At 37.0% G+C, this 26,311-nt stretch overlaps 1 protein-coding gene across 1 annotated transcript in view; it reads left to right on the plus strand.

Annotated features, from left to right (window-relative positions):
* The first annotated feature begins 1,274 nt into the window (after window positions 1-1,274).
* CHMP4B (charged multivesicular body protein 4B) overlaps window positions 1,275-26,311 on the plus strand; it is a 68,714-nt gene continuing 43,677 nt past the window's right edge. Inside the window, exon 1 of the mRNA XM_051979140.1 lies at window positions 1,275-1,567. Within this exon, the coding sequence (XP_051835100.1) occupies window positions 1,375-1,567 (193 nt within the window). The 5' untranslated portion in view covers window positions 1,275-1,374. The remainder of the gene's footprint in view (window positions 1,568-26,311) is intronic.

Raw genomic sequence — 26,311 nt, forward strand, 5'->3', positions numbered from 1 at the left:
GCTCTCTTAAAGCCCCTTACAATCTGGCTCCAGCCTACCATTCCTAACCTATTCCACATTACTCCCTACACTTTCTACCTTCTGGCCTGACTGAATTTGCTCCCCAATATTTCTTCTTCTGTTTCTTTGCACAGGCTTTCCCCCATAACTGGGATGGTTTCTCTCCTTACCTTTGCCTTATGTTATCTCCTGACTACCTTTAAGGCTTAGCTCAGTTGCCACTCTTCCCAATTCCTCCAGTTTTTAGTGCCCTCTCTCAACTTTGGGATTTATTATTTGAGCATGTGCTGCTTTTCTTGAATTATTTCCCTATAAATATGACCTATTGTTATTTAAGTCCGTTTTTAAAGACTTAGGAAAAAGGACTTTTAGCTTTTGTACGACAAGATATGGGGCAGCTAGGTAGCGCAGTCTATCGAGTTTTGGCACTGTGGGACCCTCACAGAGCATATAGTCTTTTTAAAGATCATAAGGAAACAGCTAGGTAGTGAAAGCTTAGGGTTTCGAAGACAAGTTTAAATTCAGCCTCAGACACTTAGTAGCTGTGTGAACTTGAGTAAGTTACTTCATCCTATTTGTCTCAATTTATTCATTTGTAAAATGAACTGGGTCAGGAAATGGCTCAAGCTATTCTGGAATCTCTGTCAAAAAGAGTCAGACATGTCTGAAAAGACTAAACAACAAAATAAGATATAAGTGGGAAAGCCCATTAGTCTTCTAGAGCCAAGTCAGACTCTTTGAAGTTTACTATCTGTGTAATTCTAAGTATGTAAGCTCTCTAGGTCTCGGTTTCCTCATCTGTAAAATAAGGAGATAGGAGGATGACCCAGAAGTTCTTACCAGTTAGAAATCTATTATCCAAGTGATTGAATACGGATCTCCCAAATAGGTGTTTAATAAATACCTTTTAAATTAATTATAAATTGTCTTAGAGCTATTGCACCAAAGGATAGCTCAGTACCAAAACTTAAGTCACTCTGACCTGGATCAGGCTGCCAAATCACATCTTTCCTGAATTGAGTCCCGTGGATAGACTACAATTCCCAGCACGCACTAACAACTTTTGACCCGAGCAGTGTCAAGGACTACAGCTCCCGGCAGCCAATGCGGTCCAGGAGCGTAATAGACTACATTCTCCCGCGGTACAACGAGGGCCTGCGGGTCGCCAAGTGGGCGGTGCAGTCGGCGCGGGAGGTGCCGGGAGTTGTGGTCCGCGTCGGGTCGCCTAGACGCCGCGGGGGCCTGTGGGAGGTGGCGAGTACAGGCCCCGCTGAGGGAGGAGGCGTCAGTGCGGCCTGAGCCGGGAAGCCAAGACTGCGACTTCTACTGGGGTTCCCGGACGGCGGCAGAGGGGACTGGGGGGGTGGCGGCACCATGTCGGTGTTCGGAAAACTGTTTGGGTCCGGCGGGGGTAAGTCCGGGGGCAAGGGCGGCCCGACCCCGCAGGAAGCGATCCAGCGGCTGCGGGACACGGAGGAGATGCTGAGCAAGAAACAGGAGTTCTTGGAGAAGAAGATCGAGCAGGAGCTGGCGGCGGCCAAGAAGCACGGCACCAAGAACAAGCGAGGTGAGTCCTGACCCTCGGACCCGGGGGGCTCCTGCGCCACCCACCCGGCCCCGCCCGGCGCCGACCCCACCCTGGGCGGCCCCGCCCGGCCTGAGGACTCCGGCCTCTGCCCCCTGGCCTCGGCGTCTGCGCCCTCTTCCCGCCTCGAATCCTGCCCGATGTCCCCGATCTGCACTGACCCTCTCGCGCACACCCAGTCCTTTCATCCCGTGACCACCGGGCACCTGTGGAGCCTCCTCCCGTCCCCCAGACTTGGGGCCTAGACCAGCCCCTACCCGGCAGGCACTGACCGCCCTGCGGCTTTGGGCACTTTTTTTGTGCTCTTCCCTCTCCCACTTCCACTGCCTGCTGCCCAACCAGCAGTGAGTGCTCTGGGGCTCTGGCTTCCCGTAGTGTTCCTTCCCTCTGAAACACACTCACTTAGGTTCCGTCTGTCTCTCTGTCTCTGTGTTTTTTTTTCTGTCAGTTTCTCTGCCTCATACTCCGTCTGTGTCTGTGTCTCTACGTGTCTCTGTCTCAAGTCTCTGTCTCTACGTGTCCCTGTTTGTGTCTCTGTCTCTGTCTCTGTCTTTTGGCCTCTATCTCTCTTCCATTCACTCCCTTTTTCTCATACACACTCTCCCTCTCTCTGTTGTGAAGCCACACTCCCTGTCTCACACACACACACACACACACACACACACACACACACACACACTCTCTCTCTCTCTCTCTCTCTCTCTCTCTCTCTCTCTCTCTCTCTCTCTCTCTCTCTCTCTCTCAGTCATTCTCTTTCGCCCTCTCACACGCCTCATTCCCTCTGGGCCCCCACTCCTCACTTCTTACACTCTACCTTCTTCCCCCTCCCTTTTCAATATATTTTCATTTGCTTACTCTCACTGTTCCTTTTCCTTTTCATTCTCTTCCCCAGCTCCCCCATTCATCCCCCACCCCAACTCAGGACTCTTATCTCTGCTCCACAACTACAACTTCCCTATCCCAGAGTCCCTTTGAGAAACTCTCTTGTGACTCACTCTTAATCATCCACCATGCACCTCCCACTTCCTGACGTGACTGAAAACATTGGCTAAGCCCACTCATTCACTCTCTTGCCTCTTCTACCCCAATCAGGGATCCCTAAGAAGTGTTCAGCCCCCATTCTACTTGGTGTTTGGCCATTGGGGTGGATGTTGATTTTACTGCTGCTTAGTACCACTTTTTCCATCTCCCCTCCCTCTAAATCACAGAAATTATAATGTATATATGAACTTCCTCTCAGAAGGTAGGACAGAACTCCTGTCCTAGGTCAAACAGCAGCTTTTGTTGGAAAGGAAAGATTTCTTGGGCAAACAAAGCTCCCCTCCCCCCTTTGCTGACTGATGATGACCTTCTGCTATCTGTAAACTTTCCTCTCTGTTTTCTTTTGCCAGACCAGTATGTTCCATTATGCACTGCACTCTGCTTGTAATTATAGGATTATTTTTTCAACAGATGCTGGCATTTTTTAAGGCTTTGCCTCGGTGTGGGGGATTGGTTTACTCAGCTCTTATATGATATGGCAGATGCTCAGAGGTTTTCTGTAGTCCATGGTTCTAGAAAATGGTAGTGGAACCAAGACAGTCTTGATAGGTGATTTTTAAATTAGTAACTAGAAGAGGCATTGTCAAGTGGCATTTAAAAGGTGGCTACTCTTAGTTGTGGATCTCTACTCTATTCTACTCTACTGGATCTCTACAAGTAAGGTGTTAACATTTTCTGGCAAGGAAAGGCAACATGATTGCACTGAAATTATGCTTCATTTCTCTTTTTTTGAGACTATGCCCTGTTGCTTATCATTCAAGGTGAAGAGGACTATAGATGTACTTTATAGTGTTCTTTTATGTGACCCTTGGATTTCTGTTGCTTCGTTGTTCCTAGGTATCATCAGAGTACTAGCCATCTACCTAGGCATAGTATTGTGCTGAGTGTGCTATAAAGCAGAAACTATGTCCCTGCCCTCAGGGAATCATCAGATTGATATGAAGAGTATCTATGTGGCTATACAAATAAACAGTGTACACAGTATGCTATAGAATGGAGAAGAATACATTCAGATAAATATCAGATAAATCTAAATCAATTATTAATTCTACATTATTCAGTTGTTAATTATGACACGTTAAGTGGGAGGTGTGGGGCAAAAGTTTTGAGTCTTAACATTTCATTTCCAAACTTTTATCTCGCTTATTAATTCAACATCTATTACTTCAAACCCTTGTGTTAGGTGCTAGAAGGATACAAAGATAAGAAAAATAGAATCTTTTACTATCTCTGGGACTTCAGCGTCTATTTCTTAAATAAATTGAGGTGATGCTGAGACTCTTATTTAGAATCCTCTGATAAACCTATTATTTGTGGGTTTCCCAGGACAAATTATACAAGTAGACAACTTTTTTCTGTGAGAATAGAAAAATGAGTTGTTATTGGGCAAAAAGTGGAAAAAGATGAAATAATTTTTGAGTTCCGGCAGATTTTTGCTATTTGCAAACTGTGGACAATCCTTACTGATTTGCTCCTTCTCATCATGAAAGATAATGGGGAAGCTAAATCATGTAGCAGAAATAGTACCTGACTTAGACTTAAAGGTCTTGGGTTTGAATCTTAATTTCTGCCTTATCTGTGAACTGTGTGATCTTAAGTCACTTCATCTCTATAAAAATGTCCTCTGAAAAATGAAGGACTTATTCTAGACAAGATAATCCGAAGGTCCTTCTGATTCTAAATCTTGTGAACATGATTTTATCATTTAGCGAAGATTCTTCTTCTTTTTTTTTTTTTTTTAAGTCTGTCATCAAAAAGAGACCTAGGATTTTCTAGAAAGGCTGTATTTTGACTGAATGAAAAAATATTGCTTTGTTAAAATTAGAATTGGAAGTGTATCATTTATGTTGCCAATGATATATTTTTTTTAAGTTAAAAACTTTTGGACTTGGAACTGAATTCTCTTATCCTTTTGTTTCCCCTTTTCTCATTTTAACAATAGAGCTGCAGTATTGATATTATTTTTCTTGCATCCAAAGATTGTGAACAAAGCAGAACATCAGCTCTTTTATGAGTTAATTTAGGCTAAATGAACAATGCTTAATAGCATATATAGAAATTTGGCTCTAGCTGCTATTCTGCCACCATCAAGTCCTAATTATTGTTAGAATTGGTACTTTTCTCATATTTATTAACGGCACTCTAAATGTTTTATTGTGGGAGGACGTTTAACAAGTTAAATTTATTGCTAAAGAGAACTCCCTGTTTTCTGAGAGAGGCATCAAGTTGAAAAACACTATCTTATTGGTTTATGTGCTAGCAGATTCTTCTGAGGACACTTATGGAAAACTAGGAAAATGCCAAGAAAATTCTTCATCAGAAAGAAGACTCCTGTCTGGGTCATGTTTAAACTCCTTGTTTGAAGCAGTCAGTATGGAATCTAGTGGTTTTTTTTTTTTTTTTTTTAAGACAAGAATGAGAAAGAGACTAGTATTTCAGGAAGATCCTGGATATAGATGCCTAATTGGATGTTTTGGTTTTATTAACTCTTGTCTCTTTTGCAACTTCTGTTTGTCAGTAAACTTAAATATTTGGGTAGTGATTGCAAAAGTACCTCCATAGATTGAACTCAAGATGGATTCTACTGAGGCCCTGTCCATTTCTGAATCCATGATCCTGGAATTCTAAGCATTAAAATTCTGAGTTGAATTACTTTGCTAAAGGAGAGATTGTTTTTCAGGGTCTGAAGAAAGGAACTGTAGAACATTCCTTAAGTAAATAAGTAAATAAGTGCACTGCTAGCATTTTTTAGACAAAAACATTTCTCCATTATGTTTATGTATTTTAGGGGAAAGAACAAGTGTTAGAAATGTTAGAAGAGTAAAGTTACTTCAGATTTTAGCAGTTCTTTCAAGGTCATAAAGGTTTGTGAAAGATTGGTTTTCTTGCCCAGAAATAATTTGTTTTTGCTTTGTCATAATTATCATTGCTTTTTGTTTTAAAAAATAATCCTGATATTAGTCATTATGCCATAGGCGAGAGTATTTAATCTAGAAAGACAAACATATTATTAGTTAAATATAATCAATTTAAACAGGTTTATTATCTTAAAATAGGGATACCCAATAGGCCCTGCTTTTAATAATTTCTTCAGAAATTAACTCAACACCTTATGAATTGGTCTGTCATGCTAGAACTCTTCTGCTTTGCCAGAAGCCACCCGGATCTGCTCTCTGCACAGTCTGCTCTATGGAGAGCAGCTTCCCTCAGCAGGTTGTACTGGATCTGTGTACATAGGGTACTCAATACATGAATGCTGGAACTTTTGCTCTAAAAGATTAATTTACTTAATTTCCAGCTTCTCCAAGTGTTCGTGCCAGTTATTATTTTGAGCCACCATGGCTTTTCTGTTACAAATGCTCAAATTTCCAAATTTGAGATTGCTTTTCTCTGGGCTGAAGTGAGAGCCAGATCTAGGTAAAAACTGGAATTTAGAGTAATGAAGTGTGTATTGAGGAGTTGTATTTTATTTTATTTTATTTTTTTTTGCTATACAAAATGAGATTCCAGATAGAGGTTGGAGAATGAACTGTTCACTTCTTCACCTCTTTCTGTAGCAAAATCAGGAGCAGTAATAACAGTATACAAGTTATTTGGGGAGTATACTTTGGGGAGAAGTATAGAAATTATTCATTCTTTAATTCTGAACCTGATGTAAAATTTAGTGTCAACAAACTTTGATTTTCTTTTCCAATAAACTGATTTATATAAAGGTTAAGAGCTGGTGAAGCCACCAGATTAACAGTCCCTTTGTTGGTCCCTAGAACTTAAGAGAATAATTTGTCATAAATACATCTTAACCTTTGAACCTTGAATTTCATCTATCCTGGGCTGCTCATGTTAGTAATATATTCTGCCCCTGCAAGTCCTTTCTTCTGATTCATTGGTTCTTCCCAGAATTTCCATTTTAAGAACTAAGCCCAAGCCAGTATGCCTTCATTCCTCCCCGATTCTGCTCCCAACTCTGGACTTTCTCTGCCTTTCTCTGCCCAGTCTCTTAGCTGCCCTCCTTCCTGTTTCCTTTTATGTGTTGTCTTCCTCTATTAGAATGTAAACTCCTCAAGGGCAGGGACTCTCAGTTTATTTTTGTATTTGAAGACAAATTTGCATTCTCACTCGCTTTGTCTTGTTTATTGTTTAATGCTTGTTGACTGGATGTGGCTGCTGGAGGTCAGGTTGGGATGGGGAAGGGGGATGGAGATGGAGGGGACTGCTTCTGGAGAGGGGAGTGGGTTATCTAAATTTTGGAATTCTGGATCTGGAAGTGATACTGGGACATACAAATTAACTGGATTTAAGGGAGGGGAGGTTGGGTAGGGTTCCCTGCCTCACTTTTCTCTCCAGAACCTCTAGATCCAGTGGTCAGATACCGATCAGGATGACTGGAGATGGCCCTGGATGTAGTGGGAGATCTAGGACTTTTTTTTTTCTTCCCTATGTATACATATTTACACAATTATCTTGCTGCAAAAGTAAAATCAGGTAAAGAAAGAAAAAAAAAAACCTGGGAAAGAAAACAAAATGCAAGCAAACATCAACAGAAAGCATGAAAATGTTATGTTTCCATAGGCCTCTCTCTGGGTGTGGATGGCTCTCTTCATCACTGAACAAGTAGATCTGGCCTGAATCATCTTCTTGTTGAGGAGGGCTATGTCCATCAGAATTGATTGTTATATAATATTGTTCCTGTGTTTAATGATCTCCTAGTTCTGCTCATTTTACTCAGTTCATGCAAGTCTCTCCAAGCCTCTCTAAAATCTTCCTGCTGGTCATTTCTTACAGAACAGTAATATTCCATGACATTTATACACCACAGTTTACCCAACCATTCTCCAATCTGGGTTTCTGATACTTGAATGGACACTTAATATTTATTGGTTGTTGACTATTGTGTGTGTTAGGGTAGCAGTAGATAACATCTGAGGTTCCTTCCAGTTATAAATCTGTGGTGCTAGTGTTGAGGTTGAGAAGAGGACCCCAGAAGTTTGGGGTCATAGACCAGTGTCTCGAAAGAATTTGCAGGCTTGAAACCATTTCCTAGTTAAGGGGCAAAGTTTTATTGTAATTGTAAGAAATTAGCAAAGAAATTGGAGCAAGGATACACATTTATCCAGCTTTCTATCAGTGACATGCTAATTCTGTGGTCCATAAGTAAGGCCAGGGAGTAGAATCTGGAATTTGGTTCTCACTGACCGGATTATCAGTCACCAGTGAATTGAGGAATGGTCTATTCAGAATTAGATAGATGGTTGTTTTTAGATTGGGAATGTGGGAAATCCCTGAGGCAGACTCAAAAGGCTAGGAGATTTAGGATTACTGACTTGTTAGAATAGAAACCCTCCCTCCCTTAAAATTAGGGGACCTCAAATGCTATATTACATCACTAGGATCTCTAAAACACTTTAACCTTTATTGATACCTTGATCCCTTTCTGTGCCTCAGTTTCCTTATCCAGAAGTCAGGAGATAATCATCTGTTTTGCTGACCCTGTTGGGTGGTTGTGACAATGAAGGACAATGGACAGAGGCTCATTTTGCAAAACTAAAAGTGCTGCAAACATGTCACATTTTATTGTTATTCAATTAGCATCTTAGAACATTGCAGTTTTAACATTTAACATACATAGGACTGCTTGCCATCTTGGGGGGGGGGGAAGGGTGGAGGGAGGGAGGGGAAAAAATAAAACATAAGCGAGTGTAAGGGATAATGTTGTAAAAAATTACCCTGGCATGGATTCTGTCAATACAAAGTTATTATTAAATAAAATAAAATTTAAATTAAAAAAAAAAAAGAGAACATTGCAGTTTTACCTAGTGGGTTTATAGGACTTCCCAAAAGGAGATAGAGGGGTCTGGGCTTTCTGTGGAAATAAAAATATATAAGTAAAGTAGTGTCCTTTGTATTCAGATCCTGTGACAGTCACATGCTAGGGCTTTTATTATAAAAGGAGATTTGGCTAGAATCTTTAAAGTTAATAGCATTGGATGGTAAATGATGTGTAGGATTAAGGAGAGTTTAAAATAACATCCTTGAACATGAGATTCTGTTGGTAGATGTGTGGAACACAGTAGCTACCACAGAAAGTTATTTATATTAACCTCCTTTATATAAACTCCTTGAGTACTAGCTGCAAACAGCAGATTGAAAACTATGGAGTTTTGCTACCTTTTCCCTTTTTTGTCCTTGTGTCACCATCCCTACAAAACTGGAAAGGCCACAAAGGAATGAGGGCCATCTTTTATTTATGAAACAAAGAAAAATATAAGATGGCCCTCATTTCTTTTTTTTCAATGCATGCTTGTACTTTATGATTTTATAGCATACATTTTTGATTTTATTCTTTGATGGGTCTGTTTACATTGTTATAGTCACTGTGTATATTGTTTTCTTGGCTCTGCTTACTTTGCACTGTTTTATGTAGATCATTTCTTCCATGCTTCTTTGTAGTTATCACATTCATCATTACATTCACTTACCTCAATTTATTTAACCATTCTCCAGTCATTGGAATCTACTTTGTTCCAGTACTTTATTCTTTTTTTTTTTTTTTTTTTTTTTTAATATCTTTTTATTGATAGAACGCATGCCAGGGTAATTTTTTACAGCATTATCCCTTGCATTCATTTCTGTTCCGATTTTTCCCCTCCCTCCCTCCACCCCTTCCCCCAGATGGCAAGCAGTCCTTTACATGTTGAATAGGTTACAGTATATCCTGGATACAATATATTTGTGCAGAACCAAACAGTTTTCTTGTTGCACAGGGAGAATTGAATTCAGAAGGTACAAATGACCCGGGAAGAAAAATAAAAATGCAAGCAGTTTATATTCATTTCCCAGTGTTCTTTCTCTGGGTGTAGCTGCTTCTGTCTATCTTTGATCAATTAAGGCTCTCTTTATTGAAGAGATCCACTTCCATCAGAATACATCCTCAAACAGTATCGTTGTTGAGGTATATAATGATCTCCTGGTTCTGCTCATTTCACTCAGCATCAGTTCATGTAAGTCTCGCCAGTCCTCTCTGTATTCATCCTGCTGGTCATTCCTTACAGAACAATAATATTCCATAACGTTCATATACCACAATTTACTCAACCATTCTCCAATTGATGGGCATCCTTTCATTTTCCAGCTTCTAGCCACTACAAACAGGGCTGCCACAAACATTTTGGCCCAGTACTTTATTCTTACAAAAAATGCAATTACAAATATTTTCTTGTATTTGAGGACTTTATTCTTATTGTTGAAGTGTAAGACACCCTAACAATGTTAGAGTTCCCAGGTTGGTGACGCAGATACAGTGAAAGAATTCGCAAACTCTGTTCCAAGTTAAGAGCAAAGATTTATCAAGCTAGGTTCCAAAAGAAGTTAGCAAAGAATCAAGAGCTAGAAGATAATTTATAGAAAAAATTTTGATCGTGTTTCCTGTCAATCTTATGCTTATTTTATGGCTTATACATAGAATTGAAGAGTGGTTTTAGAGGTGGAATTGAAGAATCTGGTATGCACCCCATTATTTTATGTGAAACTTTGTTATTACTGACTTATCCGACAGCCCGCATTGTTTTTGGAATTACAGCACTCCCTAGGTCAGGTGGTCTTAGAGTTAAGGCCAAGTAGCCTTAGGTTATTGCTACATCCTTCCTAGAGGTTACAACACTTCATAATCAGTAGCCTTCTTGGAGGAATAAACCTAGTTATAGAATCTTTGGGTCAAAAGTTATAAATATATATATTTTTTCAATGATATTTTGTTTTTCCAAATAGACGTAAAGATAGTTTTCAGCATTCATTTTTATGATTTTTTTCCTTCCTTCCCTGCCTTTCTCCCTCCCTAAGACAGCAAACAATCTCATACAGGTTAAACAAGTGCAGTCTTTTTAAACATATTTCCATATTCGTCATGTCATGCAAGAAAAATCAGACCAAAGTGGGGAGAAAAATCATGAGAAAGAAAAGTCAGACAAAGCTGAAAATACTATACTTCCATCCACATTCAGACTCCATAGTTCTCTTTCTGGATGCAGATGGCATTTTCCATCCCAAGTCTCTTGTAATTGTTTTGAATTACTGCATTGCTGAGAAGAGCCAAGACCATCACAGTTGATGGTCACATAATCTTGCAGTAATTGTGTACAATGTTTTCCTGGTTCTGCTCACTTCACTCAGCATTAGTTCATATAAATCTTTTCAGGCTTTTCTGAAATCAGCCTACTCAACATTTCTTATAGAAAAATCTTCCATTATATTCATATACCAGGTATAAATATTTTAGTAATTTTATTTGCATAATTTCAAATTTCTTTCCAAAATGGTTATACAGATTCATAACTTCTACTACAAATCTCATTAGTGTGCCTGGCTTTCTATAACCCTTTCAATATCGACTATGACCATCTTTTGTCATTTTTGCCAAATTACTGGGTTTAATGTAGAATCTTAGAGGTGTTTTTTTTTTTTTTTTGATTTCCATTTATCTTATTAGTAATTTGGATTATTCTTTAATATTAACTGTCAAAAAAATTTAGTGATGTGAGAATTGCCCCTCAATCAGATGTCTGTACATATTCAGACTACCAAATTTTCCAAAGATCAAAATTAATGAATGACTACAGTAGTCTCAGAACATTTTTAGGGGTTACAGGTAGAGGACTTCCCCGATTGTGAAAAACCCAGAATTACTTTAGGCCCCCACCCTAAACCTATATTTTTGATAGTTCTGATCATATTTATTTAGCATAAAAAAATAAGTAAAACATCTATTTAGAAACTTGCAATTTCTGTGGGAAATTGATTAGTACAGTTTGTATTGCTGCTGGTGTAGCTGCAGCAACTGCTTCAAAGATTTCCTTCCAAGTAAAGGATATAAGATATTGAGATCACTGTGGGAGAAAAATTATGTCAGTGAGGTTGAATGGTAGAGAGACAAAAAAGGGGATGTTCCCAAAGAGAGTGCATAGTTAGTAATTGAGCACACTAAAACTTTTAACAAAATTTAATTGTTTATAGTGAACATATGTAGTATATTTAGGGTAGTAAATAATAAAGTAGATTATAATATATAGTATTTATCATTTAAGACTTATTAAATTTTTAAGTTTTCTTTTCATATGTGCATCATCTACATTTTACGTATTATGCTACAAATTTTCAAAAATTCCCATTTAATTATTAATGGCCAACCTAAATAATCACACCCAAATGTAAAAGCCTACAAATGTTTAAGGGATGACTGTAGGAAAAAAAAATGAAAGAAAGCTTTGGTATTCAAATAAAATAACTCTGTACTGAGCTATTTAAATAAGGAATTGATCATGAAAAATAACAGAAATAACATCAAACACTGATTATAATAATTTTATATTAAAAATTAGGTTAATTGCCACAATGAGACCAAAGGAACCCAGAAAATAACTTAATCAGCAAACACTTTGCTAAACTTGCCAGAGAACAGGAAGCCAAAGGCATCACCAGATTAGAATATGACCTCTTTTGTAAAATCTTATAAAGTAGAAAGATGAATGATTATCAACAATATTATTCAAAAAGTAGAATAAAACAGTGAATGATAAAACTGGCTTAAAGGTTGGCAAGAGAATGAGCTAATTAAAGTTATCTAAAAGTCATTTATGGATGAAAATGGAAAGAATAGAAGACTTAGCAAAAAGTGGAAAAGGTTTTCAAAGATGTTTATAATAACCTGTTTTCATCACTATGGGCAAAGTATCATTATTGTCATTTACATGCTAATAGAGGAGAGAGGAATGGAAACTCTAGAAAGCAAATAGGGGAATAGCTTACTGGATTAGATAAAATGTAAATAGAGATGATCTGTGCTGGAAGTGACATGTAATTTGAAAAGCTGTCATGTAATTTGAAAATTTGAAATAAATGGGTGGTTTTACAGAATTTCTCTGAGTCAGATACCAGGGGAGTGAAAGAGAAAAGGTGTGTTTAGAACATAATTAACTAAGCTCAACAGTAGTTTATCCTGCCCATAACACAGGAAAGGACCAAAGGATGCAGAATGGAGTACTGATCCATTAATATGTAAATCTGGGATGGAGAATGTGCTTGGATGAGTTGAGCCTAGGACTTTCTTATCCTGAAACAGTTCTCTATACCTCCAACAATACCTCCACCCCCTTTATCGAGTTCCTCTTAGGGAGGGCCCTTTAGATTTTCTCTCCATGTCTCAGATGGCTCCTTATGCTGGAAATTCCCTCAATTCCTTTTTTCTTCACACCCTGGAACACACCTCTGGCTTTTTTCCTACTTGGGAAGGGATCCAAAGTGGCAGTCCTTCATTCCCCTCCTAAATCTACTTTTGTCTATCCACATTGCTGCTGTGCTTCTTGCATGAGCATCTTCTCACACCCCTGTACTTTATCTCCTTTTTATGTGTTGTCTTATTCCATTAGAATATAAGCTCTTTAAGAGAGCCAGGATCAATCTTTTTGTTTACATTTTATTTTATCTTCAATACATAGCATAGTAGCTAGAATTCTACAAGCACTTAATAAATGCTTCCTGCTTGCCTGCCTCAGGAATTTTTAATGAACCCAAGTTCCTCCTAATAGCGGCCTTTTATTGGTGTTGCTATTTTGGCTGTGAGACAAGGGCTATAATAATTTCTTGAAGAACTAAAAATGAAGTTAACCCAGAAAAGGAAAGGATATGAATAGGCTGCAACATATAATCAATGAAGAGTTTTGAAAAATAGGAAGAAAAAACGTCATGGAAATGGAGATAGCTTGGAGATGTGGCAAAGGCGCAAGAGCCACCAGAAAGCTCCATTAGTATCCTCTTGTTAATAGGAATGGAAGAAATCCACTGTCACCTGGGATGGGCCTTCCTTGCCATCTCATGAAAGGAGATGAACAGATTATACAGATTAGGAAGAATGGTTGGATAAGCATCTGCCATCATCAGAGGGAACATTCAAATTTAGGAGCTCGCACATTCATTTGAGTCCTGGGTATTATTGCCTATCTATCAGACTTCTTGTCATGAGGTGCTTTGTAAAATCTTAAAGCATTATAAAAAACATAAATTTTGTCATTACTTTTTTCTAGTTACCTTTCTCTAATACCTTTTTAGCAAAATATACTTACTAACTTGGTTAGAGAATGCAAAGGGATTTTGCAACAGTTTGAGGAACTGTATTCCCGGAATACAGGTTGATGAAAGTATGTTACAGACTTTTTATTACTCAAACAGCCCTTATTCAGCTCATTTAGTCAGTCTGGTTTTGAACAGATTGCTGTTCTGTTTCATTCTCAAGTTGATCAATATACTCTGGTACTTTCAGTCCGAGATAAATGTCTTATTTCTTATAGTTACTGAGGAAGCAGGATCTTTTCCTTAGGCCTGACCACTCTAAGGCAGCCCTCCAGTCTACTGAGTGATTAAGCTCCTCTTGTATCCTATTCTCAGAAACTCTCCCTAAATTACCTGTTTATTTTCTGGAAACAGTTTTTGATCACAAACCTCTTTTCTCTCACTCCTGCCTTACATCTTTCAAACATTTGAAACAAATTGTTTTAATGATGTCCTCCCCTCCCATTACATTCATTTCCAAGCCTACTCTTCCCTTCACAAAACCAGCTTTCCCTTGTAACAAATATTTTAAAAACACAAAAGCAACACAAAAAGTTTAGCAAAATCAACTACTATGTTGACAACATTTTAAAAACTTATGAAGCATTCTATACACATAACCTCCAATGAAAGATGAATTTTTTCATTTCTTCTCGGGCTCAATCATGACTGTTATAATAATACAATATGTAGTTTCATGTTATCATTCTTTCCATTTACACCATTGTGGTCATTGTATGTTTTGTTTTCTGATTCTGCTGGCTTCATTTTAAATCTTTTCTTATAAGACATGTTCCTCTGAATTCCTCCTGGTTGCTATTCCTTAAAAAAAATTTTTATTATATTTATGTAACATACTTTGTTTAGCTATTCGCATGTTGAAGGGCACTCACTTTGTTTCATTGCAGCTGACAACAGTTTTGCTTACAAATATTTTGATATAGGCAAGATCTTTTTCTGTGTACCTTGATCTACATGACTAATATTAAGATCCTGTGAGTCAAAAGAGTATAAGCGTTTTAGTGACTTTTCCCTCATAATTCCTAAATGTTTTCCACAGTGATTAAACTATAGTTCCACTAATGCTTGTCTTGCCACAGCCCTTTTAGCACAGACTATTTGCATTTTTGCCAGTTTGCTGGGTATGAGTGGTTGAATGGTTTGACCCAGAGTGGTTGTCAATGTTTTCATGTTAGCCTGCCACGTAGGCTCCTGGGAAATGCTCCAGAGACCTGTGCGTGGCCTTGTGCTGTTTAAACATTTTTTATTAATGACTTGGATAAAAGCATATTTGGCATGTTTCTCATATTTTTAGATGACACATAGTCAGGTGGGATAATTTATACTTTGGATAATAAGAGCTAGGATCTGAAAAGATTCTAACAGGATAGAACTTAGGATTCGAATAAGATTAAATATACTAAGGATAACTATAAAGTCTTCCAAATTTTAAAATTGTGTTAATATGTGACAAATGGTAAGACATGGCTAGATAGCTATTTGTTTAAAAAGAATCTTGGATCTTTAGCTGCAAGGGACCTGAGTGGTCTTCTAGTCCAATTTTGCAGATGAGAAAACTCATGGAAATTATGATTCACCCAAGAGCATACAAGCATGGTAAGTGTCAGAGATGGGATTTGAGTCCAAGTCCTTTGCAGAGGCATTTCAAAATAAAATCATACATAGCCCTGGCAGACTGCCAGTGCATAATTTTAAAAATAAAAAAAATTTGGAAATTGTAATTAAATTTTTAAAAACTTAAAAATTTTAGTGGACTTCACGTTCAATATGAATCAGCTGTATAATGGCAGTAAAAAAAGCCAAAGCAAATTTAGGTTTGATTATAAAGAGTCATAGCTTATAATTGAGATGTTGATGGCTACACCAGTTTAAAATGGAGATTCTATCTGATTATAATGTATTGATGTGATAATAAAAAAGTATATAATTGTGTGGTTTTCTAAGTCAACATTTGGCCGTAGGAAGTCTTATGTATGTTTTAATGGCCTTGTTTCTACTTGAATTTGACCTTATTGGTATACAGGATAAGGAAGGTGATAAAAACAAGGATTTTAAAATATCATATGTTGGGCAATGCATTAAAAAAAAAAAAAAAAAGCCGAATCCCATGTTTGCTCTCAAGGAATTTAGATTCTATAATCCATAGTTCTGTGTTCTTGTCAGACAACATCTAGAGCCTTTTGTTTTGTTCTGGGGGTGATGTAGTAAGAATGTGAGTATAGAGAAATGGGTAGCCAGGATGGAGAAAGACTTTGAGTTTGTATCACTTGAGAATAGATGGAAAAGAGCTAGGAATGTTTGTCCTGAAGAGGAGTTAGAGGACATATAGTTGTTGCCTTCAGATATTTGAAGTGTTTTCATGTAGAAGAGGAATTAGATGTGTTATTTTTGAAGGCAACTGACAGAAGCAGTGGGTGGGAATTGTAAATACTTAAATTTAGACTTGATGTTAGGGAAAAACTTCATAAAAATTAGGGGTATCCATAAATAGTGTGGGCTATTTTGGGAGGTAGTGATTCCCTTTTAGATATGTTGTAGTGTATTTTTTTCAGGTGTAGGTTGGACTAGAGGTCTACCGAGGTTCTCTAAACATCTATAATTCCCTATTTGTGAGAAATATACACTTAAGTGACTTAACCACATGATGAAGATTTGTATGAAGCTTCCATTATGGGATTCCATTTCTGTCATGGTGGTCCTTAGTGGTAGGAAATCTTGCTTTTCTTTTCCCCTTAAAGTGATTGTAATAGTCTAAGAAAAATATGGACACATGTGAAGTTCATATCACTTTATATATTAGCACATGAATCAGGATGCATTTTAAAAGAGACAAGGGATCTTAATCCTGACTGAGGTGTCATTTTGAGGAGAGAGAGTCAGTCTGAGGCCTTTGCTGTGTATGGCAGCACATGCCTGTAATCCAAAATAACAGGGAAGTTTAGGCTCAGACTGGCAGATCTCTTGAGCTCAAAGGTTCTAAGCTAGGGTAGTCTATACCCATCTGGTGTCCATGGTAAATTTAACATTAGGATTCACCTGAGCCCCAGGAGCAGAGAGCCACTATGTTAGCTAAGGGGCCCAGGTTGGAAATGAAACATTTCCCATGCCAGTTAGTAGTTGGATTGGACCCATGAGTAGCTCCTGCACTTCTAGTCTGGGTGAAATGGGGAGACCTTAAAAAAAAAAAAAGAGGGAAGGGGTGAAGTAAGGAAAGAAGGGGAGGAAGGAGAGGAGGCACATGTAGGCAGGCAGACTTAAACAGGTCAAATGAGTTGTCTGTCAATCAGCAGAATTGCTTAAAACAGACCTGAAGGTTCTTGTTACTGTAGACATTGCAAGGGATGACTAAACCAGATTCACTGTCAAGAAGACCTGAATTCAGATTTTACCTCAGACCACTTATTAACTGTGTGACACAGGCAAGTCACTTAACCATTGCCTGCTTCCATTTTTCTGCTCTACTAACTCTGAGTATAATGATAGTACTTATCTCATAATAGGGTTGTTATAAACATATATGAAAGAATATTTGTAAACTAAAGCATTATAAAAATGCTGGTTTTCATTGGCTATTATTATAGGGGAAATAAGAGTTACACAAATAAAAATGTGCAAAGTACAATATGAAAGTGCTAAGAAAGGCACATAGTGCCCTAAGATTTTGAAGAATGGCAAGAGTAATATAGCTGGGCATCAGGGAAGGCCCTCAGCAAGAGATGGCTGCAAGTAGAGTAGGGGGAGGTCAGTTGCAGAAGTAGAAAAGCTCAATATATATTTCAGGAGAAGTGATTACCAATTTGTTTAAGGTCATTGCATTTCTATTCTAAAATCTGCTTCAGTTTATAGGCCAGAAAGGCCATGTGTTCCTCTAGTTTACCCATTTGTAAAAATGAGGGGGTTGGATTTCTAAGATTCATTTCAACTTAAAAACAACAAAAGCAAGAAAAACACCAGAACCCTGAATTTTAAGTGAATGTTGTATGATCCCTTATGTAATCAATCGATTTTAAACTATGATAGGAATTGCTTTCCCTGGCCCCTCATCAGGCTTAGCCACACTATATCCTTTTTTTTTCTGTCAGCAAATGTTTATTCAACACCTACCAAGGATAAAAAAATTATATTGATTATCATAAAGAATAACTAAAAAGCAATTGTTCATAAATTTGACAACCAGACATTAAACAATGGAATATTCTCTACAGAGTAAGATGTGCTTTAGAGGCATTATAAAATATAACATATATTCTATTTGTAATTCATTTTTAAAAATTATTATAACTTTTTATTGACAGTACACATGCATGGGTAATTTTTTACAACATTATCCCTTGCATTCATTTCTGTTCTGAATTTTCCCTTCCCTTCCTCCACCCGCTTTCCTAGATGGCAAGCAGTCTTATACATATTAAATATATTATAGTATATCCTAGTTACAATATATGTGAGCTGCACTATATCCTTAAGAAAAGGAACTGTTTAGGTTAACCTTCATAAATATAGGGTAACTGATTTGATTAAGAACTTGCAGCAGAGTTTACCTATTCTGGTTTTTTTCAGTCTCCCAGAAAATCTCCAGTTCTCTTTAACGTTGCACTGAAAAAAAATTATCACAGTAATCTTAAATAAAAGATAATAACTAATAATACTTTATGGCATGTATCAGGAGATTCAACATTAATATTAATAGGATATAGCATCTTCCAAAAGGTTGGGAATCACTACTTTAGGATAACTTTTAACCAGATATTTATTGGGATACTTTCACTTCAGTAAATAGCCAGTATACACTACATAGTCATAGAGTTCCTGAGACCGTGATGGATTCTTGGGAAATCGGAGCATCTTCAATGAAGATGCTCTTCACTACTCTTCAATGAAGTGACAGAGGCCTAGAGAGAAGTGATCTGCTAGATTGTAGAAGCACTGTACCAGAATATGGGGCTTTTTACTTCCAGCCCCACACATTCTTCATTATGCTAGCATCTTTGTTAATTGTAAAAGATGAGAGCTGCCATAGTTATGTAATGCTCTAAGCCCTTTTTCTTTCTGTCAACTTAGTCAAAAGCTAGGGCTGAATTAATTGCCACAGGAGAGACTGTGAAGGACTGTGGAGCTCCTTTGATAATGCAAGGCATCCTTTCTGGCACAATTGAATCTGTTGTTTAAATATGGCTTTTTCATTGTTGGTAAATGAGAGGAACCAATTTCTTCTGGAAGCTGAGTAGAAGCCAGTCCTGATGAACAAAAGCCCAGCAGTAAACAATATAAAGCAGTGAAAGTGAATATTTCTGTGAGGTAGACAGATTGGGAGAGGAACAGGATCCTCTTTCAGGCTTCTGTATTAAACTTTGGAGAGAAAATATGCAGGAAACTTTCTTCAGTGTCTAGGGCATTGGAGCAAGCCATTATCAGAAGACTTAACTGTAATCAAGCCTGTATTTTAGTATATTAACTGGAGAGATTTAACAGTGATATCTTCAATACTTCAGTCTTGCACATATATATCTGACAGAGCATTACCCAGTTTCTGTAAAAATTTCATGTAAATTTTGGTTCCACACATGAGCAAATTCAGTCTTTTAGGAATGTGGACAAACTTAAAGCTATCAGGTTTTATATTTTGACTTTTAAAATATGAATTTTTTGTGCCTCCCCTCACTCCCTTTTATTCCTCAAAGTAGTTCCCTTTGTTTTGTTATTTTTCACAGTATGCTTCCTTAGTGTAAGGAAGTTATTATTATGCTCAATACAAATAAAAGGAAAAAAATTAATAAGGCTCTCCAAATAGTTTGTTTACAGATAACATTATACCTGCTATTTAATCCTGGAACAGTGCAGAACCTCTGTAGTGAATTTCACAGAAGGGCAAAAAAGATTCTTATAAAATCATTCTTACTAAAAAAACCAAAATTGGTGGAGTTGCATATTGCTTGGATAGCAGATAGGCAGTGATCTGGATTTTGGGTTGGATTACATTTAGACATTTTAGCAGGGCTATTAATGATCCCAAACTGCCCACTGCAGTTAAAATTTCTCTCTTTAACAATATACAGTCTTCTTTTAGTAATGTGATGTATCTGTAAATTGTGGCATGCTGGAGTCTTAAAATCATCAATGTTAGGCAATGAAGGGCTAGGGGAAAATATGTGCGTACGCATAAGTACATTATTAGCAATGATTTGTGCTCATTGAGAAATGCTGTAAAAGACATTGATATGTGTATCTATATATTTATGTCTTTATACATATATGTGTGTAAATTTATATCAGAAAAAGAAGTTAATCAGTCATATAGTAAGAAAAGATCCCTTTGAAATTAAATCATTTGTTCAGTCAGGGGCATTGGTTGGACAGCCATAATCCTCAAGATATTAAAACGATGAGAAGAGGGGTCATCTATAGAACATTTTTGAGAAAACATCTTTAAGTGTCTCAGGTGATGAGGAGCAGTTATGATTTGCACTAGGTTAAAATTATATCCACATTGATGCATGGATGTAGAATTTATATTCCATAAGAAGATAGAGTCATTTTGAGTTCCCCAGTCTATCAAAATGCCTCTCTTCTTCTTAAGAGCTCTAGCATTGATGGTGGTAGCTTCCTGACAAACCTTGGTCTTTCCAGGATATTTTGAAAGTAAAAGAAAGATTGCTTTGAGAATATGCCAGGTGACAAGGAAAGAAAGGAGCAGGCAGTACAAGGCTGCTATTTTGAGCTTTTGTTTCTCTTAAAATTGTACCAGCAAACTGTAGTTAGGGATAGAATGGCATGGTGGGAAGAGTGATAGGTGAAAATTAGAATCACCAGAATCCTGTTCCAGCATTATTATAGACTCACTGGGTGACCTCATGAGCAAGTAAATTTCTGTGTCAGTGCCACAGATGGCTTATCTGGAAAGTGATCAGATTAATGCTTATTTCTGGTCTTTTTTATGGGGACTTGGGAATGGCTAGAACCTTGAAATTGGACAAAGTTGATATAAAAACTATATTAATTCTTTTTTGATCTTTCCTATAAAAGTTGATTCAAGAAGATAATACATATTCTGATGGGACCATTTAAGAATTTTAGATTACTCAATTTTATTGATCCTTTCTTTTAAAAAATATCCTTTGTAGGATGTTTAGAGTTAGGGGAGTGAGACGAGGGGTGTAGATTAATGAGAATGGGATAAATGGGGAAGGAAGGAAAAAGGGTAAGATCAGGAGGAATCCATAAAAGTGTGGGGTATTTGTGATAAGGAAATTAGGTAATATCAAGGCAAATTAATGCCTTGGAAATTAGTGGAAATTAGCAGGGTTAGGGAATAAGATATACACAAACACAGTAACAATGATCGGGAGTAGAATTTATTAGAAAAAATAAGTAGGGATAATAATCATTAATCTTAAAGTCATATTTTAAAAATATTCACTTGAGAAAAATTTATGCCTGCCATATTAATATTGTTTTAGATGTGTATGTGTGAATGTGTGCCATATTAATATTGTTTTAGATATATGTGTATTTGTGGGGGGTGGTATATGTAAATATTGGGAAAGGTGGAGGGGGATGAGAAGGAAAAGTAACAAAATATAAAGTAAAAAGAGCAACACTGAGAACAAAAAATATATATGGAAGCAAAAAAATAATGGACAATTATGAATATTCATATTTTCTTGAAATGGAAATATATTGTTACATGTTTTGACTCCTCCCTGATGTGTTCTAGGCACATGACAGTTTTTTTTCTATTTTTTAAAATTTTGCATTTAAGTTTTAAATAAATACATTTTGAAAATAAAAAATATGATTTTAAAAAGGCATTTTTTGTTGTGTGCCTATATGGAGGGAGGGAGGAAGATGAATATGGGGAAAATTTAGGTTTATACAAGGCATGAACAAAAAAATTCAAAAGAATCTTGTATTATATCCTCATTTCTTGTAAAAAGTGGAGATAGTATTTCCTCACATCTCTATTTTGGGAGATCTAGTAACAGTGGCCATTTAATTTGTCTGAATTGCAATAGAATTGTTAAATACTAGATTTAGGTTTTTGCTGTATTCAACAATTTTAGCCCTATTGCCTCTTCTTTTTTTCTCTCCAGGTCTCTAGGGTCTATTGTTATTTTGTGGCACTTATCCTGGATACACTTATGAGAGTAAGCATGGTATAGTTAGAGGATTGGACTTGGAGTTAGGAGAGCACAAGATTCAAATTCTGCTTCTGACATTACTAGATGGATGCCCATGAATACACTGACTCAATTAATTAACCTCAGTTTCCTCATCTGGAAAATAGGGATAAAAATGTCTGAATTATCCCGTCAGTCAGAGGCCTACTTTGTTCCAGGGAATATAAGTTCTTTTTTTTTTTTTTTTTTTTTTTTTTAAACTTTTTATTGACAGAACCCAGGGAGTATAAGTTCTAAGAAAGAAACAATCTGGTACTTGCAAAATTGTTTATTGTATTTAATTATTTTGTATTTTAAAACTATATTGTGTTTTAGTTTGCAAAGGAAGGCGCTGGCAATTGGGGTAATTGGGAACAATAACTTGTAGAAAAACTGCCTGGCATGTTAAACCTATATTGGATTGCTTGTTGTCCAGGGAAGGGAGAAAAATTTGGACACAAAGTTTTGCAAAGGTGAGTGTTTTGAAAATAAAATAAAATTTTTTTAAAAAGGAAAAAAGAAAAAAAACAGGGTCTGGGATGCATCTTAGAGGAAGAGAGGACTCTTGGAGTCAAAAGTAAGGGGATGGGATGGAAGAGCTGTGCGTGAGGTGTGGAGGATGTCTGATGCAAAGGAGATGGGATATTAGTGAGTGGAGCAGGGAAGGCCAAAGGAAAGGGAACAGTAGCCAGTGAGGCTGGAAAGACAGTTTATGAAAAGCTAAATAGAGTAGTTTATATTTTTGTCCTAAAAGCAATAGAAAGCCACTAGACATGGTTGAGTTGAGAAGATATATGCTAATATTTATCCTTAGGGAAAATTCCTTCAGCAGCAGTATAGACTATCAACTGGAATGGGAGGAGATGAAGCAGAGAGATTAATAAAGAGGTTATTGGAATAATCTGGATGAGGTGATGAAACCTGAAGTAAGAGGGTAACTGGGATTGGAGGGAAAAAATAAGGTAAAAGGTGCTGTAAAAAATGGAGATGGCCATATTTAGATATAGGGATTAGGGAGAAATGGGTTTTGGATAATGCTGAGGTTATGAACTTGAGACAGTGAAAGAATAGTAGTGCCTTTGCCAGGAATAGGAAGGGTTTGGAAGGAAAGAAAGCATGTTCAGTTTTAGAACTTATAATTTTAAAATTTTTCCCGGACATCAGTATGAAATGACCACTAGGCCGTTGGTGATGTGGGAATGAAGTTCAGAGGACAGATCTGGGCTGGATGTATAGATATGAGAATTATCTGCAAGGAGATGATAGTTAAACCCATGGGAACTGTTATCAAAAGAATATGAAGGGAGAGGCAAAGAAGGCTCAGGATAGAACCTTGAGGAACATCCACAGTTAGAGGGGCCAGGATCCAGTGATTAAAAATTTTATCAGAATAAAGTAGTATCATAGAGGATCAGAGCTGGAAGAGAACATAAGGTAGGAATCATTTAATCCAAAATCATTTTACAGATGAGATCAAGTCCTAGAGAATTGAAGTGACTTCTTTGAAGTCACATAGTGAGTTTTTGCTCAGTTTTCCCATTTCTTAGTGCATTGCTCTCCACACTGCAGTACAAAAATAGAATTCATGTTTATATAACACTTAACAGTTGCAGAGTGCTTTACTTAGGTTACCTCCTTTTTAATCTCACAGCAGCCCTGTGAAGTAAGCAACACACTATTATCCCCATTTTGCAGTTGAAAGAACTGAGGCTTAGAGATTTAAATAACTTGGCTAAGGGTCACAAAGCTGCTAAGATGTGACATAGCTGGAATGTAACACAAATCCAATGCTCTTTTTACTATACAGAGTTGTCTTTTTCTTTGATGATGTCCAGGTGGTCTATTTGGTTTTTTAAAATTTGGTTATTTTAGCTTCTCTCAAGACACCCTTGGATTATTATTGAAATTAAAGAATCAGAGACAAAGGGGACATTACAGATCATCACAGAAGAGGCAGAAAGTGTAGGAAACATTCAGGTGTCTTAGTGAGTCAGTGATAGAGACAAAAGTGGGACCTACACCTAACTTCTAGAAAATGCAATTCATATGGCACAATTCTAGTGTAAATATATCATGTTTAGTCCCAATTCACACAGTTTAAAATGCTTTCTTGTGGTATAATGTCAAGAAGTATTTTTTTCCCTCTGTAGAGAGGGGCAAAATATCTTTCACAGGGCTTATGGGGAGCTAAAACCAGAAGATACCAGTCTTACCTTCCTTTTTAGCTGGTTTCTCTCTTAAATCTCAAGTCTAATTTGTCAATTTTAAATTATTTTTTTATTTGATTTTCAAAAAAATATTTAAAAGATTTACTAAATGATAGGGTGAAAAAGGATATTCAATAAAGGTATAGCATCATTTTAGTTGATTGGAACTTACTTGCCCAGTGTTGATCGTGCTGTTTCATTGATCAATCTTGAGAGAGCTTCTGATTTTTTTTAATTATATATTTTATTTTATAATAACTTTATATTGACAGAATCCATGCCAGGGTAATTTTTTAAAAACATTATCCCTTGCACTCACTTCTGTTCCGATTTTTCCCCTCCCTCCATCCCCTCCCCTAGATGGCAAGCAATCCTATATATGTTAGATATGTTATAATATATCCTAGATACAATACATGTTTGCAGAACCGAATAGTTCTCTCATTGCACAGGGAGAATTGGATTCAGAAGGTAAAAATAACCCGGGAAGAAAAATAAAAATGCAAAGAGTTCACTTTCATTTCCCAGTGTTCTTTCTTTGGATGTAGCTGCTTCTGCCCATCATTTATCAATTGAAATTGAGTTAGGTCTCTTTGTCAAAGAAATCCACTTCCATCAGAATACATCCTCATACACTGTCGTTGCTGAAGTGTATAATGATCTCCTGATTCTGCTCATTTCACTTAGCATCAGTTCATGTAAGTCTCTCCAAGCCTCTCTGTGTTCATCCTGCTGGTCATTTCTTACAGAACAATAATATTCCATAACATTCGTATACCACAATTTACCCAGCCATTCTCCAATTGATGGGCATCCATTCAATTTCCAGTTTCTAGCCACTACAAATAGGGCTGCCACAAACATTTTGGCACATACAGGTCCCTTTCCCTTCTTTAGTATTTCTTTGGGATATAAGCCCAGAAGTAACACTGCTGGATCAAAGGGTATGCACAGTTTGATAACTTTTGGGGCATAATTCCAGATTACTCTCCAGAATGGTTGGATTCGTTCACAACTCCACCAACAATGCATCAGTGTCCCTGTTTTCCTGCATCCCCTCCAACAGTCATCATTATTTTTTCATCTTAGCCAATCTGACAGGTGTGTAGTGGTATCTCAGAGTTGTCTTAATGTGCATTTCTCTGAACAATAGTGATTTGCAGAGCTTCTGATTCTATGTGATGGATTTTGTTCTTAGGTCATTAGGAAGTTATACCCATTGGGTAGAGCCTTATCTCTCTGGATCAAATAAAAAATTTTTCAATGTATTTTTAATTTATTTCATTAAACAGTTCCCAACTATATGTAAAAAAAAAAAAAATACTAACATTTTTTTAAGATTTTGAGTTCCAAATTCTTTCCTTCCTACACTTCCTTGCCCCTTCTTGAAAAGGATAAGCAGTTTTATATCTATTATACACGTAAAAGTCATGCAAAACATATTTCTAGTAGACATGTGGCAAAAGAAAACAGACCTTAAAAAATTTCAAAGAAAGTTTTAAAAAGTGTTTCAGTCCTCATTCAGAGTTCATCAGTTCACTCTTTGGAGGTGGATATTTGGACCAATTAAGTTTTGAGAATGGTTTTAAGGATTTTTTTCAATGAATAAAAATCTATTTTCTCTACTAATCTCCCTTCCCCCTAACTGTGAGGGGAAGGGAAGACAGAAAAAGAAAACCCCTTGTTACAAATCAGTCTAGACAGATTTCCACATTGATCATATCCCCAAAATGTCTCCTTCTGAAAGCTGAACCCATAAAATCTCTGTTGAAAATAAGTATGTTTCATCATGAGTCCCTTGGAATCTTAGTTGGTCCTTCCATTAAGTTCTTAAATCTCTCAGATTTGGATTTCTTTACAATAATAATGTCATTGTATAAATTGTTCTCCTGGTTCTGCTCACTTCACTCAGCATCAGTTCACTCAAGACTTTACAGGTTTCTCTGAAACTATATTCTTCATCATTTCTGGAAACATAATAGTATTCTATTACATTCATATGCCACAGTTTGTTCTGCCATTCCCCAATTGATGCACACCCTCCTTCCTAGTTCCTACTTCTCTGCTACTACAAAAAAAGCTGCTATAAATATTTTTATACTTTTCCTTTGGAGGCGGGGTCCTTTATATGCCCATGCTCAGTTTAGTGACTTTTGGGGCAGGGTAACAAACTGCTTTTCAAGATAGCTTATGCCAGTTTAAGA

The sequence above is a fragment of the Antechinus flavipes genome, chromosome 2 (genome assembly GCF_016432865.1).
Source record: "Antechinus flavipes isolate AdamAnt ecotype Samford, QLD, Australia chromosome 2, AdamAnt_v2, whole genome shotgun sequence".
Classification (NCBI taxonomy): Eukaryota; Metazoa; Chordata; class Mammalia; order Dasyuromorphia; family Dasyuridae; genus Antechinus; species Antechinus flavipes.